General features: G+C 37.1%; 1 long non-coding RNA gene and 4 gene segments (V, D, J or C); 3 read left to right on the top strand and 2 right to left on the bottom strand.

Annotated features, from left to right (window-relative positions):
* LOC129433716 (Ig kappa chain V-III region MOPC 321-like) overlaps positions 1-1,753 on the bottom strand; it is a 40,552-nt gene extending 38,799 nt beyond the window's left edge. The window contains 2 exon segments of the V gene segment in view: positions 1,309-1,601; positions 1,705-1,753. Coding sequence covers positions 1,309-1,601; positions 1,705-1,753 — 342 coding nt within the window.
* The window catches only part of LOC129433521 (Ig kappa chain V-III region MOPC 321-like), a 43,799-nt gene extending 39,890 nt beyond the window's left edge, over positions 1-3,909 (top strand). The window contains 1 exon segment of the V gene segment in view: positions 3,487-3,909. Coding sequence covers positions 3,487-3,809 — 323 coding nt within the window.
* Positions 3,910-5,821: 1,912 nt separating this feature from the next.
* Positions 5,822-6,650, bottom strand: LOC141364256 (immunoglobulin kappa variable 3-11-like). The segment is given in 2 exon segments: positions 5,822-6,498; positions 6,602-6,650. Coding segments are annotated over 2 exon segments (372 nt in total).
* A 105-nt stretch (positions 6,651-6,755) lies between these two features.
* On the top strand, positions 6,756-9,026 carry LOC129433543 (Ig lambda chain C region-like). The segment is given in 3 exon segments: positions 6,756-6,797; positions 7,166-7,217; positions 8,604-9,026. Coding segments are annotated over 3 exon segments (417 nt in total).
* A 6,432-nt stretch (positions 9,027-15,458) lies between these two features.
* Positions 15,459-17,247, top strand: LOC129416619 (uncharacterized). The gene is made up of 4 exons (XR_012369813.1): positions 15,459-15,503; positions 16,451-16,509; positions 16,674-16,735; positions 17,008-17,247. It is a non-coding gene; the product is annotated as an uncharacterized lncRNA (long non-coding RNA).
* Positions 17,248-18,483: the final 1,236 nt, after the last annotated feature.

The raw sequence follows: 18,483 nt of genomic DNA on the forward strand, positions 1-18,483 counted from the left end.
GACCAAAACACAGCTAGACCAGCTTAAAAAGTGACCAAAACACAGCTAGACCAATTTAAAAAGTGACCAAAACACAGCTAGTCCAGTTTAAAAAGTGACCAAAACACAGCTAGACCAGCTTAAAAAGTGACCAAAACACAGCTAGACCAGCTTACCAAAACACAGCTAGACCAGCTTGGAAAGTGACCAAAACACAGCTAGACCAGCTTAAAAAGTCACCAAAACACAGCTAGACCAGCTTGCTATACCAGCAATACCAGCAAAAACCAAGCTGGGAGACCAGCTAAAACCATCGCACCAGCTTAAGCTGGATTTTACAGTAGGGTGAACTTGCATAAAATCCGGGCTGTCGATCTTAAGGTTTCTTAAAAACTTTACGTTGCGTGCCATAATCCTCACAGATATTGTGTGTCTGTGATTTTTCCTGTCGTCAAGGACAAAGCCGGCAACACCACATATAGGGACAGTTTTCCCAGACAGGGATTAGACTAGTCCTAGAATAAAATAAATGTAAGAGCTGTCCAAACTGAAAACAACTTGCACTGGCATATCTTAAAATACATCAGTGCCCTTTGTTTAGCCTCAAAATGCACACAAAGTAATACTTTTAGTAAGGCATGTTTGTTAAATATTTTCTAATGAAACTAAATTCTTGTTCTGGCTTAAGCTAATTCCTGTCTGAGAAACCACCCCATAAAGTTGATCCTGATTGGTCCCCTTTTGTGCATTCGAAGTGCTGAATAGCTCACGCAGATAGAACCTTATAGAGCCAACTTAGAGTTTGATTTTGTAGATAGAACCTTTTTGTTTTTTTAATAAAACGTCCCAACATGTACAAAACTTAAAATAAAACATCACATAATGTAAATAAATTGTCACAGAGTAAGAATATGTGAATAACTCAATTTTGACAAAAATGTTAGATAGAACCTTATAATTCCAAGGGGACGAAATGTGTTCAATGATACTTACTGATGTTTCTCTATATGAGTGATTATCATCAGTTAAAATATTGTGAATTAAACTGTACAATAATAATAAAATTCATCAATGTTGAAGCTGTTTTAACACAGACAATAATAGATAGATAGACAATAAATTAATGAAATGATTTATAACTATAAAAAATAGTTATCTAAAGTGTTGTTATTTAAATAAACTATAGTACAAAATAAAAAAGCTGTAAGTGAAATAAATATCAGCATCATCAACTGCAGTATCTGTCAGGTGAATGAGTTCAGTCACTGTGAAGTCTGACTGAAAGAGGTTTTTGTATCACTCTTTATCACTGTGTCAACACACCACCACTATGTGTAAACTTTGACAGTAATAATCTCCTGAATCTTCAGTCTGAACTCCACTGATGGTCAAAGTGAAATCTGTGTTTGATCCGCTGCCACTGAATCTTGATGGAGTTCCTGTATAACGGTTTGTTGCAGTATATATGAGGAGTTTAGGAGCTTCTCCAGGTTTCTGTAAGTACCAGGCTAAACAAATACCAGCATGCACTCTACTGCTGACTTTACAGTTTATTTGAACTTGTTGTCCTGGTTGAACTGTTATTGATGGACTCTGAGTAAGAGTGTACTGTCCTCTACACACTGAAAGAAACAACAAGAATGAAATATAAGACAACACTGAAACAAATCAATATTTCACTCTTCAATGAATTAATGATGATGATAAAAATGTTACAACACAAACCTTGAGTAAAGACTGTGAGTGTCCAGATGAAGATGATGATGAAAGTCATTGTTGTTCTTTTGATTTGTGTGATGATGAAGATTCTGTTCTGTTCTGATCTCAGTCATGAAGTGTTAAACTCACAGCACTATAAACACTCACACATCACTGAAGCATGACAACACAATGCAAAGAAGACGACAGGAAACTTCTGCTTGTACAGACTACTACACTATCATTATTTAATGGACTTGCATGCTAAAATATTCTGAATAAAAACAAACATTTTACAGAAATAATACAGTTTTGAATAAAAGTAAAACATTAATGTCCAAAATTAGTTTGTCTAAATTCAGGTTTGTGTAAGCAGGTGAAAGAATTACAAAGCGAATAAATGAAAACTAAATGATAGTGAGAGAAAAAATACAACCATCTGAAATATTTTGTAATAGTTTTCGGTTCATTATTTAGACATAAATCATTCAGAGATCTTCACAATATTTGTGTGTGTTGTGATGTTAGTGTTGTATATTCTGCTGTAGTTTGTGTTCAGTCAAGTGTGTAGAGGTTTTTGGACAGTCGCTCTATTAGTTTGTATCACTGTGGTGGACTTTCGGCAGCGGCACCAGACTGGATGTTGGCAGTAAGTAAATAATACAATAATAATTTTAATACAGTAAATAACTGTGTCTAAATATATACATCATCAGATATGAAAAACAAGGTGGGAGGTACTTTATATCATATTTATTTGTATGTGAATTATATTGTGTACACAAGATCACCCAGACATTTTAACTAATATTTGTGTTTAATCATTTGTACATATAGATACTTGAAGTTTGTGAATTTTCTCAAACTCAAAATGATTTTCAATATTTAACATTTAGTCTTATATGTTTTGTTAACAAAGTGCAGCTGTTGTATTATTTGGTGTGTAGTTAAAACTAACTGGGTTACAAAAAATATTTTGTTATAACATTTGCTTAATAATATGTTAGATTTTTCAGACTGCAAATGCTTGTTTACTGTTCACATGTTGGGCTGTTTGTTTGTAATGTGATTGATTTTATATTAACTGAAATTTAAATTAGGTTAATTTAGGTTTAACTAAAATTCAAGTTAGAAAGCGTTATCAGGTGCAAGACTTAATGTGACAAATGATTTCTTAAATGTGTATCCTAAACTTGTATTCTTTAAAAAACATTATTTTTATTATTTTTAAATGTTATACATTTATATGCAGTATTACACAAAACATGTCAAAACTTTAACTGACTGACCTTTAATTCAATATTTAAAATGTCTTAAAATGTTCTTTCACAATAATGAATATGGGTCAGTTTCCCAGACAGAGTTTAAGTTTTGTCCTGCGCTAAAATGTATGTTTGAGCTGTCTTAACTGAAAACGGTTTGCACTGAAATATCTTAACATATCAGTGCCATTGTTTTGTCTCAGTGTGCACGCCAGTAATGTTTATTGTAAGGTTTGTTTGTTAAAACTAAAGTGTGTTTATATAATTAAACCCTAATACTTTATTTATATAAACCCTGTCCAGGAAACCGCCTCTAAATATTTTCATTTATATTTTCATTGAAGTAACAAAACGTATTTCAGTGATTCAAAGCCTTCAGATGAACATGACAAAAGTGATATTAGCCATTTAATGCAGCTATTAAAACATTCTTCAGAAGACCTAAACTTTCTTCATTTATTATTATGATGTTTAATGTTTAACACAGAGAGAGTGAAGTTATTTTTTCTTTCTTGTGTGAGTTATTGATTATTGATGTGATTGTCAGGTAACAGTCCCCCTAAAGTGATCGTCCTGCCGCCGTCCAGTGAAGAGATTTCCACAAAGCAAGCAGCAACACTGATGTGTGTGGCCAACAAGGGCTTCCCCTCAGACTGGAGTCTGAACTGGAAGGTGGACGGGATCAGCAGCAGGTCTCAGTACAGCAGTGTTGCTCTCCTGGAGAAGGACGGTCTGTACAGCTGGAGCAGCAGTCTGACTCTCTCTGAGCAGGAGTGGAGCTCAGTGATCTCAGTCAGCTGTGAGCTCACACAGAAAGACCAGCGTGATAAAGTCACTGGAGAATTGAGGAGAGATCAGTGTTCACAGTAGATCCACTCACTCTCTCCTCTGTCTCACATCAAGACTAACAGACTAACTGTGTTTCTCTCTCTCATCTCACATCTCTTTTCACAAACAACACAAGTCTATGTCTGCTTTATTCATTCACTCATGATTGTGTGACAATTCATCAAATAAAATCATATTGTATCTTTATGGCTTTGACTCATTTTGTCTGTTTTGAATACGAAAGCTCACATTTTATAAATAAACCTGACTCAATGAAGCATGAAAACACCTGCAGATGAAGTAAATTAACATAACTGTCAGTCAAATGAAATGAAGAACCTTCAACATGAAGTGAAGGAAACGTTTTAAAGAAATATTTATGAATTTGCGTGACAAAAACACACGCACACTTCAGTTAGTTCGGTATAGATGCAATTCAAAGTTTTTGGCACCAAAACTGGATTCAAATTATTCAAATTAATATGGTTACACTATAAATGCATGAAATAGCAAATAATACATCTACAACTAACTGTTTCCAATGTGTCTGAGATATTACCTGATAGGATAGAGAACAGAGAAAGTTTAGAAGAAAGAGAGTCACCAATTGAGAACTGAAATCTTGTCCAAATGGCCTGAACACCAGAGCTCATAATGAAGAAGAGCAAAGAGAATGAGCCGAGTCCAAGAGCAGAGATCAAGGAGACAAACAGAAGAAGGATGAGGGAAGGAAGAAGAAACCAAACATGATACAGTCAAACTGACCAATCAGAAGACCACATTTAACCCCTACTGTACTGGATAAACAACTCTGCCAATAGTCTTTGATCACTATTAGTGAGCACAGGAATGCAAATGGTACAGGACAGAAATGAAGGTTGTGACAGAATAATACATTACTAAATGTTTAATCTTAAACACGAGGTAAACTATAATCACAGCATTGCCAAAATCCCATTATAATCACATCATAAGGATGCATGTAAATGTGGTCAATGATACTGAATGATGTTTCTCTACATGAAAAGTTTTAAAAATATTATGAATTATACAATAAAATAAATTAATTAAATAAACAGTAAAATAATGGGACCTATTTTAACAATCTAAGCGCATGGTCTAAAGCGCACAGCGCATTGTGTAAATGGGTTGTTCCTATTCTTTTATGAGTAAAAGGGTGTGTTTTGGGCGTAACGTGCAATAAACCAATGAGAGTTTCAGCTCTCATCACCTTTAAAAGCCAGTTGCGCTGGCGTTATGTCTAATCCTTATTTAGATGACGGACTTTGTAAACTGAAAAACTAAGTGGAGGAAGAGGACGCCCAGTTTAAGGTTAATGCTATACAATTGTATTGTTTTTCACTTGTATTGAAATTGTTATTTTTTATTAAAACCTTTAAAACCCGTTTTCTTTTAGTCATGGAAGTAAAAAAGCAGGCTTTTAATTGCTGTAAATGTATGGCTCTCCAATATCATCAAAAAATAATTTACCAGTATGTAAGAAAAGGTTTTTGCTCTAAAAATACTTTATTTGTAACAAACAGGAGATAAAGAATTTACAAATGTGCGGAGAGCCGTTTCAGCACTCGGACAGCACCATTAATTTTTTTTAAAGCATTACTTAAAAATGTTTCTCATCTCATCATATCCGCAGGTAAAAAGTCATCATATACAATAAATCTGTGGGGTAGCATTTAAAAAACATTTAAAAATACATGCAATATTTGCATTTGTTTAATGAAAAAAAAATTTTTTCTTACTGGGCTGCAGGTGAAGCAGCTCTTTACGCCTTCTAATGTCTCATAATTGGTGCTCATTTATGTCCAAGAGACTCAATAATACTCATTTACATTTTATTCCTTTAATTTTTCATGTTATAAAATCAATTGTGTTCGGCTGCGCATCCATGTGTGTAATAAGCAAGCACGCATTGTCGTCCCGTATTACGAACGCGCTCTTTAAATAACAAAAATTATATTGAGCCATTGACTTTAGACCTCAGACCAGGTTTTTGTTGGTCAATGGCGTAGTCTATTTTAGTTGGCTTAAAATAGTAATGCATCAACAATGCGCTTGAACACACCTCGTTTTAAGACCAGAACACCCATGGGCGCACAACTGGGTGCAAATGCATATGCTATTTAAATAATGTGGTGCTAAACGTGAAAATAATCACTGCGCCGGGTTGAAACTAGCAAAAGACACTTGCGTTGTGCATTGCGCTGCATTGCGCCAGGTGAATGATAGGGCCCGTCGACATTTTGAATAAAGCATTACAAAGATAAAAAGTAAATAAGTAATTACTAATTAATTACATTACATTAAGTTTTGACTTTGCATCTACTGTCAGGTGTATGAGTGCAGTCACTGTGCAGTCTGACTGACAGAGGTTTTTGTATCACTCTTTATCACTGTGTCAACACTCTTGTGCTACTAGGACAGTGCAGACTCTGACAGTAATAATCTCCTGAATCTTCAGTCTGAACTCCACTGATGGTCAAAGTGAAATCTGTGTTTGATCCGCTGCCACTGAATCTTGATGGAGTTCCTGTGTAACGGCTTGTTGCAGTATATATGAGGAGTTTATGAGCTTCTCCAGGTTTCTGTAAGTACCAGGCTAAGTAACTACCACCATACACTGCACTGCTGACTTTACAGTTTATTTGAACTTGTTGTCCTGGTTGAACTGTTATTGATGGACTCTGAGTAAGAGTATACTGTCCTCTACACACTGAAAGAAACAACAAGAATGAAATATAAGACAACACTGAAACAAATCAATATTTCACTCTTCAATGAATTAATGATGATGATAAAAATGTTACAACACAAACCTTGAGTAAAGACTGTGAGTGTCCAGATGAAGATGATGATGAAAGTCATTGTTGTTCTTTTGGTTTCTGTGATGATGAAGATTCTGTTCTGTTCTGATCTCAGTCATGAAGTGTTAAACTCACAGCACTATAAACACTCACACATCACTGAAGCATGACAACACAATGCAAAGAAGACGACAGGAAACTTCTGCTCGTACAGACTACTACACTATCATTATTCAATGGACTTGCACACAATAAATATTCTGAATAAAAACTAAAATGTTAAGCAATAAAGAAATAATAAAGTTTTGAATAAAAGTAAAACATTAATGTGCAAAATTAATTTGTGTAAAGTGCATGTGTATGCAGGTTTAAGAGTTACAAAAACTGGAGAAAATACAATGATCAAGCAACAAACATGAAAAGATTTTGAAATAGTTTTTTGTTTATTATTTAAATAAAAATCATTCAGAGATTTTCACAATATTTGTTTGTGTTGTGTGATGTTAGTGTTGTATATTCTGCTGTAGTTTGTGTTCAGTCAAGTGTGTAGAGGTTTTTGTACAGTCGCTCTATTAGTTTGTATCACTGTGGTACACTTTCGGCAGCGGCACCAGACTGGATGTTGGCAGTAAGTAAATAATACAATAATTATTTTAATACAGTAAATAACTGTTTCTAAATATATACATCAGGTATTAAACAATGAGTGTAATTCACTTTATTTAAGTTTATTCCATGATCTGTGGGATTCTGATTGGCTGGAAATTATAAAATAAAATCGTTTAGTGCACAGTATCTACAAATATTTTTAGCCATTCTGTCAAATACTGCACTGTAAAGAGAAATACTAGTTTTAACTTGCCTTTAACTTGACAAATGACCCTGGAAGAAGCGGGATAATCAATGACCTGCAATGTATTAAAGGATTTATTGCACTCCTCTTCACGTCGGGCAGTTGTGTAGTTAAAATCCTTTAATGCACAACAGGCTGTTGATTATCCCTTACGTATTAATAATATATTGTGATCACCTTATAATTTTGACTGTAGTGTTTTGGTATTATGTAATGTGTGACTAATATTCATTTGTTCATAAAGTTTGTCGAATTTTCCAAACTGTTTCCAAAAATTGTTGCAAAATTTGTTAATATTTATATGGACCCCGACAACTAATCTTATTCTGTTTAGACTCAATATTTTGTTAATAAAGTACAGCTTCAATTTATTATTCAATTTATTATGAGATTTTAACTATAGGGAACAACAAATGGAAATATTGAGATACAAAAACATTATTATTTATTAATAGTTTAAGGTGAACTGTAAGGTAAACTTTTTAAACTGCACTTGTTTATAAATGTGTTCATGAGTATTTAATCAAATAAAAAAAATTTTGGTTGTTTTATCTGTAATATGAATTTATATTCACCTATAACTAAAATTTAAATTAAAAAGTGTTTACAGAAGCAAAACTTATATTCTGTACAACATGTTTACATTATTTAGATTTTATATATTTATATTATTTACATATTACATATTATAATTAAACTGTAAATATGTTATAACTGCAGTTATTTGTACAATTTTACTTTATTTTACTGTGTCACTGTTACAGTGTAATTATACATTTAAGTACTGAGTAATAATGATTAACAACATTTACTTAGTACAGGATTGGGGTTTGGTTTAGGGTTAGTAATTATGCATAATTTACTGTAAGAATTACATGTGTAAGGCACTGTAAAATAAAGTGTTATCATTATTGTTTTTACAATAACCAATCATTTTCAACCTGACAAACAGTATTTCAATATAATAAAATACTTAACGCCATAATGTGAATATGAACTTTCACCTTAAAAGAGAAAAATGATATTAGCCGTACAATTCAGCCATATGATCAAATAACCTTAAAATTATTCAGGAGAACCAAATTATTATTATTTATTATCAAGATATTTTGTTTAACACAGATTCTTCTGTGAGTTATTGACTATTGATGTGATTGTCAGTCAACAGTCCCCCTAAAGTGAGCGTCCTGCCGCCGTCCAGTGAAGAGATTTCCAGAAAGCAAACAGCAACACTGATGTGTGTGGCCAACAAGGGCTTCCCCTCAGACTGGAGTCTGAACTGGAAGGTGGACGGGATCAGCAGCAGGTCTCAGTACAGCAGTGTTGCTCTCCTGGAGAAGGACGGTCTGTACAGCTGGAGCAGCAGTCTGACTCTCTCTGAGCAGGAGTGGAGCTCAGTGATCTCAGTCAGCTGTGAGCTCACACAGAAAGACCAGCGTGATAAAGTCACTGGAGAATTGAGGAGAGATCAGTGTTCACAGTAGATCCACTCACTCTCTCCTCTGTCTCACATCAAGACTAACAGACTAACTGTGTTTCTCTCTCTCATCTCACATCTCTTTTCACAAACAACACAAGTCTATGTCTGCTTTATTCATTCACTCATGATTGTGTGACAATTCATCAAATAAAATCAGATTCTATCTTTATGACTCATTTTGTCTGTTTTGAATATGAAAGCTCATATTTTATAAATAAACCTGACTCAATGAAGCATGAAAACACCTGCAGATGAAGTAAATTTACATAACTGTCAGTCAAATGAAATGAAGAACCTTGAACATGAAGTGATTGGTGTGTTTAGTTTGATTCTCATGTGACTCCTTCTGTATCTGTGTTACAGATGTTGACTAAATGATACTGACTGATGTTTCTCTATATGAGTGATTATCATCAGTTTTTTTAATATTGTGAATTAAACTGTAGTACAATAATAATAAAAATCATCAATGTTGAAGCTGTTTTAAAGGCGGAGTCCATGATGTTTGAAAGCCAATGTTGATATTTGAAATCACCTAAACAAACACGCCCCTACCCCAATAGAATCTGGACCTTCTGTTGATAGACCCGCCCCACACATACGTAAACCGGCATTTGATTTGATTTGATTGGCTATAAGTGTTTTTTGGTAGTCGGCCTGTCTCCTTTTCCAACGCGTTTTTCAAACATCGTGGACTCCGCCTTTAACTCAGCAGAAATTAATATACAGACAATAAATTAATAATACGATTTACAACTATCAAAAATAAAATAAATAAAATAAAAATAAATAAAGTTGTAATTTAAATAAATTATAGTAGAAAATAAATGAGCTGTAAGTGAAATAAACTATCATCATCATCATCTGCAGTATCTGTCAGGTGTATGAGTGCAGTCACTGTGAGTCTGAATGTCAGAGGTTTTGTATCACTCTTTATCCGGATAGACGCGTTGTAAACTAATCCCAGCTGGAAATCATCGCAAAACATTTCTGTAAACGAGACGGAAAACATTTCCTCGCTGCATGCGCGTGAGCGTGCGCGTGAGAGGGAGCAAAAGAGAGAGCAGATACTGTCCGTTTATAAAACCGAAGGCTGCAGCCTGCGGGGGTCACATATGAAGCGTCATCAAGCCTGGTTTAAGTTACTTGACCATTACATTCGCAAGTCATATGCATATTACAACTAATAATAATAATAACTATTTACAATAAATGAAGAATAATATTTAACTTTATAATTGTTAACCCATTTGTGCCCAAATTTTTCTGAATGGTTTCATGCATATAATTGTGTTAATAGTGTCCTCTGTAAACATGTTCTGCATTTATTTTCCCCATTTTTATTTTTATTTTTTTGAAAATCGTATTTGAATGTGCGACAACTATAGTTGCCGGTGGGCAAAAAGGTTGTATGCAACACTTTAATGTCAATTTTTAATACATTTGGCATCTAACTCAAAATAACGGATTTCAACAGATCAACCATTATTCATAAAAACATTTATTATGTATAACAGTCAAAGAACATTCGATGCGAACCCCCCCCACAAATAAAAATGCATCTAGCTTATAATCTCTTGTTCAATTCAATACAATTTTATTTATATAACTGTCACGGCTTGGGGCGGACCCCAGATAACTAAAGGGCCACGCCCCTCTCTACTTTCCACCTCGAGGAGGTTCCCAAGACCACCCCAATGACCAGACAGACGAGTATACTACAATTAAAATATATCTTTTTTTTAAATATTTAAAAGGCGCGTAAGGGGAAAGGGCAGTTTAAAACAATCTTCTTCTCGCCTCCAGGACGAGTTGGACCATGGGACGGGAATCTTTTCCGGTGATGTTCTTCAATCCGTGGCGCCCTCCGTTTCCTCCTGGAGGCAAAGCAGGGAGAACACAATTAATGGCTTGGTCCAGCACTGGGTCGCTACTTGCCTGACGGTTGTTTCTATCTCTCTCTCTCCTTCTCGCCCTTAGGTCTCTCCGTTCGGACTTCGCTGGGCACTTGAGGGTCTTCCACGCTCCGCGGAGGCGAGGCGGTGACCACAGGTAAGTGTCCGCACTACTGAGGTTGTTCGCCCTTCACCAGGATGCTACTGTAAGCACAGGTGGGTTACACACTACACGGGTAAGTTACTCACAAGACTTGGCCCTTTGGTTCACTCCAGGGCATACGTTGAGGCAGAGGTTAGAGATTCTCACTACTGACACTGTTCGGTCCTCTTCGGGGCGTTGCTGTAAGCACAGGTAGGTTACACACTACACAGGTAAGTTACTCACAAGACTTGGGCCTTTGGTTCACTCCAGGGCATACGTTGAGGCAGAGGTTAGAGATTCTCACTACTGACACTGTTCGGTCCTCTTCGGGGCGTTGCTGTAAGCACAGGTAGGTTACACACTACACAGGTAAGTTACTCACAAGACTTGGCCCTTTGGTTCACTCCAGGGCATACGTTGAGGCAGAGGGAAGAGGTTCTCACTACTGACACTGTTCGGTCCTCTTCGGGGCGTTGCTGTAAGCACAGGTAGGTTACACACTACACAGGTAAGTTACTCACAAGACTTGGGCCTTTCATTCACTTCTCCAGGCAGCGGGCCTTCACCACCACAGCTGTACACCGTATACCTTCACCCGTCCGCCAAAGCTTCGTAGGTGTCGTGGGGACTGAAGGGTCAGGCGACGCAGAGCCGAACGCTTCCCAAGCTCCCCCTCCTTGTCAATGACTGGGGTCTTCAGCTGGGGCGAACTCTCGACGAGGCTCCGCGCACACACAGGGTTCTTCGAAACAGACACAACCACGACCCCCCCCAATCCGTACAGTCTACTTTGGCCATTACTCACTCTGAGGTACAGCTGGACTGCACCACTGCCTGCTTTCCGGGTCGACGTGAGCTCTAGCCAACACACAGGGGATTATGGTTTTAGTCGCCTCCTCTCGTATGGCTCGGGCCGCAACGTGCTGTTAACTTCTCACGATCTGCACGGGGCCAGGGCGCTTCTATTACTGCAAGCACAGCACACACACAGCAAGCTTTAGTGACAACACACACGATGAAAGTCACAACTCACCCACGGCACTCTGCACACACACTCCACGTGAATTTAGGACTTGGCCGGCTAGGCCTAGGCTCCTTGTGAGGCTGGTTGGGCGTTGTACTTGCCACAGAGAGAAAGGGTTTACACGTAAATATGTTCAGCAACACCCCTATATGTCTCCTGGTTACCTCTTCGGCTCACCTACGTTTCCTCTATCCGCAGGGCCAGAGCTATGAATGATGGAGAGTTTCGTTGACGGATCTCCCAGCTTGTGTTCCACAATATACACACGGCACGCCCACGTTTCCCTTTGTAGTGGGGCCGGTAACCTTCAACACACTCACAAAATACACCAGGTAACTCTTCTTCTGAATAGCTTGTGAACTCACTTTAATTTCTACTCACACTTCGTTGTCAACATATCTCTTCATCAATGTATCCGATGTCTTAGTGTTCAGCCTTCTTAACAGTCAAGTCACACAATATCCTTCTCACCCAGTCGTCTCCAACATCTTATCTTCCCTAAGGGATCGATGTGAACCAACACAGCCGATCTGCACTGCAGCAACGAAGCGTAACCAAAGCACTCACAAAGCACACAAACAGCACCCATCTGATGTCTTCCAAAGTCTTTTTATACTCTGCCTTCTCTCCTTATCGACCTATCAGCAATTGCTGTGTTAATCGCCCTCACCTGTACGTAATTCGGGCTTGATTTGGTGTTCGGGGAAACCCCGGAAATTCCGGTGTTCGGAGTCAGTCATCCGGGCGGAACCATCGTCGGGTGGAACCCGTCTTCCACACTTTTGGTTCCGCCCTCACAGATCGTCACCTGGTGACATAACGCTTTTCACAATTGTTAATTGTTGCAAAGCAGATTTACATGAGTAGATGTAAAGGAGAACACAGAAAATCAATAGATAATATAAGAAGTAGAATATAGCAGCTAAGGATAAACCGTACAAGCGAGTGTATTAATAATGTAACGTGTACAGTAAAGTGCTAAGTTAAGCCAAAGTTGGCTGACTCTCGGGGACGAAAACCCCCCTAGGAGAAAACCCTGTGGGAAAAACTCCTAGAAGGACAAAAACCCTTGGGAGAAATTAATATATATATATATATATATAAACAGGGTAGGGATAGCAGGCGGGTAAGCGGGTTAAACTGGTTCAGCCGGTGGTCGCGCATCGGCTGTGCATCACGTTGAAGGACAGCCAGTAGATCAGTGGTGTGATGACCTTCACAGCAACAGGAAATGGGTCTGTTTGTCCCATTGTCCTCGGGGTCGAGGACGAGACAGGGAGAGAGAAACAGAATTGTATTAGCGTAGGGGCCGATTGCATGTAACGTAAGTGTCATGCAGTATTGTGGTTTAAAAAACGCTCGGTTCCAGACAGGCTACCTATTGCAGCAATAGTATATTACCCATATATGAGGTATGTGAGTGCTTTGTTCTAGAAAAAATAACTATTGGGGGACAAGTACAATTACTGGACATTTTATTTGAATGCTTTGTTAAAGAAGAATGTCTTAAGTTTAGATTTACAAACGCGTGCTAAGTGATATAAACTGTGTCTTGTTCAGATTTTTTATTATTATTATTTTTATTTCTTCCAGAAACAACGGACCATATGTCAGCTCCAAATCAGTTCATATCACTTAGTTCATATCACTTAGCACATTGTTCATGGCTCGACTTGTTGAGTCTGTTTTCCAAGATGTCTGCTCTCTGAATACCCGTAATGTGCTGTCTTTATAAAGTAGCTTCTTATTAAACTGTTTGTACAATTACAAAGTTCTCAATGCTTCGGTTTGCATGTAAGGACCCTCACTATGCTACTGTGGTAGTGTGAGGCTATTTTGAGCCTTGTTAGTGGTATTAACTAGCGATTTACTTGTATTTACTCTTTGCCCCATATACTAGCACTATACGCTAATCTGTTTTTATTGATAAAAAACTCTTTACATTCGATTATCATGAAAACGCATCCCAGAGAACGATCTACTCGGTAACCATGTGTTAATTATCCCTAGGTTCATTTTTCACCGGAGTTGTCATTTAATGAAAATAATATGAAAATAAATCAATAAAATGGGCAACCAGTCTTTGGAAGAAGAGGAGATCTCTGTCTCCCTCTTTAAATGACCTGTATGAATGGATTTTATTCCCTATATCAAATTAAGGTCTAATGGACAGATGTTAGTTAAAGTGTTTTAGGTATGATATTATGAAAGAAAAAAAGCACTAAAAAGACCAATAACCTTGATTATTAACCTATTGACACAGTATACACCATTTCCCCATGATATATGTACTTACAAGGCATTTGCCCACCGGCAACTATAGTTGCCGCTTGGACTTTTGATAAGTATATAAAAAACTATAGATCTCTTGTAAGATATGTTTTGTTTGGATGACTCTAGAGACCTTCATGATTATGTAGATACATACAGGGTGCGATTTGTGAAAAAAACAGAGGGGGGGGGGTGTTTTCATAGGCGTCGATTTCGGCGACGGTGGGTACCCACCATATTTCGTCATGAGTCATTTTGTACCCACCACTAGTTTTAACTTTTTTGACTGTTTTCAGTGGTTATGAAGAGCAATATGAGAGAAATTTGGTAATCATTGTCCGACCTAACAAAAATCCATTATAATATTATTATTATTTTTTATATATTTCTAATTAAAATATTTCTAATATTCAGACATGCGCTCTCCGCTCACGAGGTCTGATCGGAACAAACCCGAACCTCACTGTCTGCTGAACTTGCGCAGAAACATAAAAATATAACCAGCTTTTCAAAATGGTTTTAAAACTAAACATTTATACTATTTTAGCACAAATTAAGAGCTTATTGACGATTTTTTATAATTCTTGACATAATGCGTCTCTGTCCACAGCACATTTCAAAACATTTTAATTCATAAAAATAAATCATGAGAACATAAACTCATCACTGCATTTGCAGGAATTGTAAAATCTTTTTTCTTATTAACTCATGAAGCAGCCTAACGCAATATGTTTACTCTAATAGCTTATCTTTCCCCACACATATGAACTGTGATCATGCACAACGAAAAAACACGCAAGAATTAAATCTTGAATGGCAAAACTATAAACTTAAACATAAATATGTGTAACCAAGTCAAAAAGAGAACATGTAAACTATAAAAGAATACGTGATTTATCTTATTTAAGCCCTGTGTTATGTGTCCTGTGCATAAAATGTGTATAAATGCCTTTTTTTAATGTGTTGCTTAAATGTTACGCTGGCCCTTTAAGGAACGGGACTGTAATGCTGCGGGAAGTTTTTTGTTTACTTCCTGTGTACAGCGTGATTCACAACGCAGTTTAGAGAGTGCACGTGCAGTGGGGAATATAGCATCCAACACAAAGAAACACAAAATAAGAAACTATAGTGAGATATAGTGAAGCTAAAAGCTTTTGAGTGTTTTATTTTATTTGGATGGCTGTGTATTTTGCTGATTGATACTCGTGTGGTGTGTAAATAGCACGAAATTGATTCTCAAAGAAGCGTAAGTTTTTACATATAATCAGTATACGAAGAGTTCTGAGTATATGATTATTGAGTTTTGTGTGTAATTTTATGTGGACCAGTGATATTAGGTATGTTGCTAAAATTTTCAAAATGGTTTAATGCTAAAACGAGTTGTTCAGACAGAAAGAGCTTGAAAAAAGCTTTTAAATGAGACCAAGATCATGTATATGGGTTAAAGAATAACAAAGTACTGGCCATTTGAAACTCGAAAATCATCACTTTATTTGGTCCCATGTTTTCCATTAAAATTCAAAAAAATGTGTGACCGAATCATGAAAATTATGACGTTTTTAGCTATAACTTTTTAAATTTTTAAGATATTGACCTGAATCTTTCAGGATAAGCTGTTTGCCATATCCTCTACATATTATACTTCTGAAAAGTCAGATAAATAAAAAAACAAACCACTAATTACACCAAATAACACTCTTTATTCAGTCTATATATACAGACATTTACTAACATGGCTATACGGCTGCTCCCCATTCTTTACCATTCAAGCAGATTTTGGTAGAGGTAAAACCACCTTTGGTAGTCGTTCAAATTTATTCAAATGTCGTCCACTTGTAGTTTAGCAATTAAACTAAATGTCTTTACAATTTCAAGAATGTCTTTACTCAACTTCAGTAAAAACAGCGATGATTTTACAAACAACAGACTTTGGCGAGCTCGCACGGCCAGTAGTGAAACATAAAAGGTGGTGACTGAAAACGAGAAGGTACCTATGCTTCTTCCGGTGATGTTAAGAATTAAAACTCAGAAATTTCACCATCAACAAACCAACAGAAGCATTATTTTCCACAACACCGCGCGCCGCCTGAGGAAATCTTGGGTTTCGTTGAGCGGAACCAAAAAATCAGCCGAGACAGCGGAGTTAGCAACATACCTAGTGATATTGAAACATAGTTATTCTGTTTAATTAAGAGGGGAGAAAGTGCTTCGTAAGCCTTCTGTGTGTTTCCTGGGGAGTGTGAAGCATCAGAGTAAGTGTTGTCTATCTTTAAATAATTTCACAAAAGGGGTTCATGTGTCATGTACATGCATGTTTTATTGAAAACAATTATAGTGCAATTATAGTGTTGCTTTCATGTCATGTGTTCCAAATGTAAAAGGAAAGTTCTGTATTCTGTTTCTTTTATATATGCAGAGAAAGAACAAGTCTGTCATATGCTGTGATAGTGTGTGCATGTGTCAGAGGGGTGATAAAAAGTAAGTTTGAGACATTGTATTTTAATTAATTTTCTCTATCAGCTTATTTTGAAGTTATTTACTGTGATGTAACACTGATGTTTAAGTGTAAGAGAAAGTGTTATGTGGTGTAAAGATACTTTTAATGTTTGAGCTGTATTAATCACACAAAAAGATGTAACATGTTATGAATGACTGTGTTTTCATGTATTCTCATGTTACTCAAGCAGCCTTATTTAGTCTTCTGTGCATTCAGGTGTTATATTCATGTGTCTGTTTGTTTTCTAAAAAAGGGCTGCTACCGTTGTCTATGTTAGCTAGTTAAACAAAGAGAATTCTGTCTTTTACTAATGTGAATGGGAAAAAGGACATACACATTGTGATAAGAGAAGAAAACTTTATTTTTTTATTTTATTTCCACAAACTTTATTTACAAGCTTTACCTTTCCATCTCTGCAACTCCAAAGTTTGCAAAATTAACGCTGCACCGCCTAACGTGCAGTCTGAAATAAAAGATCCCCGTTTAAATTTTATATCCTGTGTCCGGTGTCATCACTAATCCATTTCCCGGGCTACATATGAAAATGGATTGATTGCAAAGTTAAACCATTACAGTAGAAACTGTTTTAATGCTGCTTTTAAAGTAATAACATTAACTTTACACTGCGATGCTGAGCTACAGTGAAATGATAGAAAAGTCAGATGGTATTAAGGTATATTTGGTGCAAAACAACTGCACACCTGTGACAGTGGAATTTGTATTTGTAGGGATTATCCACACATGTGTATCAGTAAATTTGAAGTCACAGATGAAGAGTTGCAAACTTGTAGATTTTTTTTCTTTCCCTCAAATACAACACAACAGTTACACATTCACAAATCCTTCAGTGCAGCTGCACAAATCCCATTTTACAAATCACAGATTAAGAAACTCACAAGCTCACGTTTTTTGCTACAATTGCTGTAGTAAATATGGTGCAAAACCTACTTGAACACCTGCATCAAAGTATGTGAAGTCACACACAAATGTTGTACATTCGCAAATCAATTCACGAGTTCACACTTACAAATAATTCAGAACAGAGTTATTTATATGCGTATTTGGCGTGCTGTCCGAGGAGAGGGCTCCGAGCTCGTTAATGGACTGAGCCCGGAGCGCTTCCTGGCGGGGAGAGGGTTCCGGGCTCAGCCTTAGGCCCGAACCCAGAACAATCACCCCTGTTCTGGTTAGTAAGGTGACTTAGGCAATCGTGCGGAGAAGGGGAGGTGAAGGGATGCTGAAACTATCGAGGAATGAGGGTGAGTTGGTTTCCAGTCTATATAGGTTTCTGTTGATGCCAATCAGGTGGATACCTGATTACTGATTGTCAACAGCTGGTCGTAGTTGAGGTGATTAGGTTGATTATTTGAACGTGTTCCTCCCGAACTTTGTTAATAAAAACATCATTTCACGAGTTCACACTTACAAATAATTCAGAACAGAGTTATTTATATGCGTATTTGGCGTGCTGTCCGAGGAGAGGGCTCCGAGCTCGTTAATGGACTGAGCCCGGAGCGCTTCCTGGCGGGGAGAGGGTTCCGGGCTCAGCCTTAGGCCCGAACCCAGAACAATCCCCCAAAAGATCGCAAACTAGCATCGGACAGCAGCCGGGAACTGTGTGTGTCCCCCCAAAAATTGCTGAATGTAAAGTGGGAGGTAACGGGGCTCCTGCTGGATCGTAGAAAACATAACTGCTGTGACAGTTGGAAATTGTGAAAAGCAGGGCTCC

The sequence above is a fragment of the Misgurnus anguillicaudatus genome, chromosome 6 (genome assembly GCF_027580225.2).
Source record: "Misgurnus anguillicaudatus chromosome 6, ASM2758022v2, whole genome shotgun sequence".
Lineage (NCBI taxonomy): Eukaryota > Metazoa > Chordata > Actinopteri > Cypriniformes > Cobitidae > Misgurnus > Misgurnus anguillicaudatus.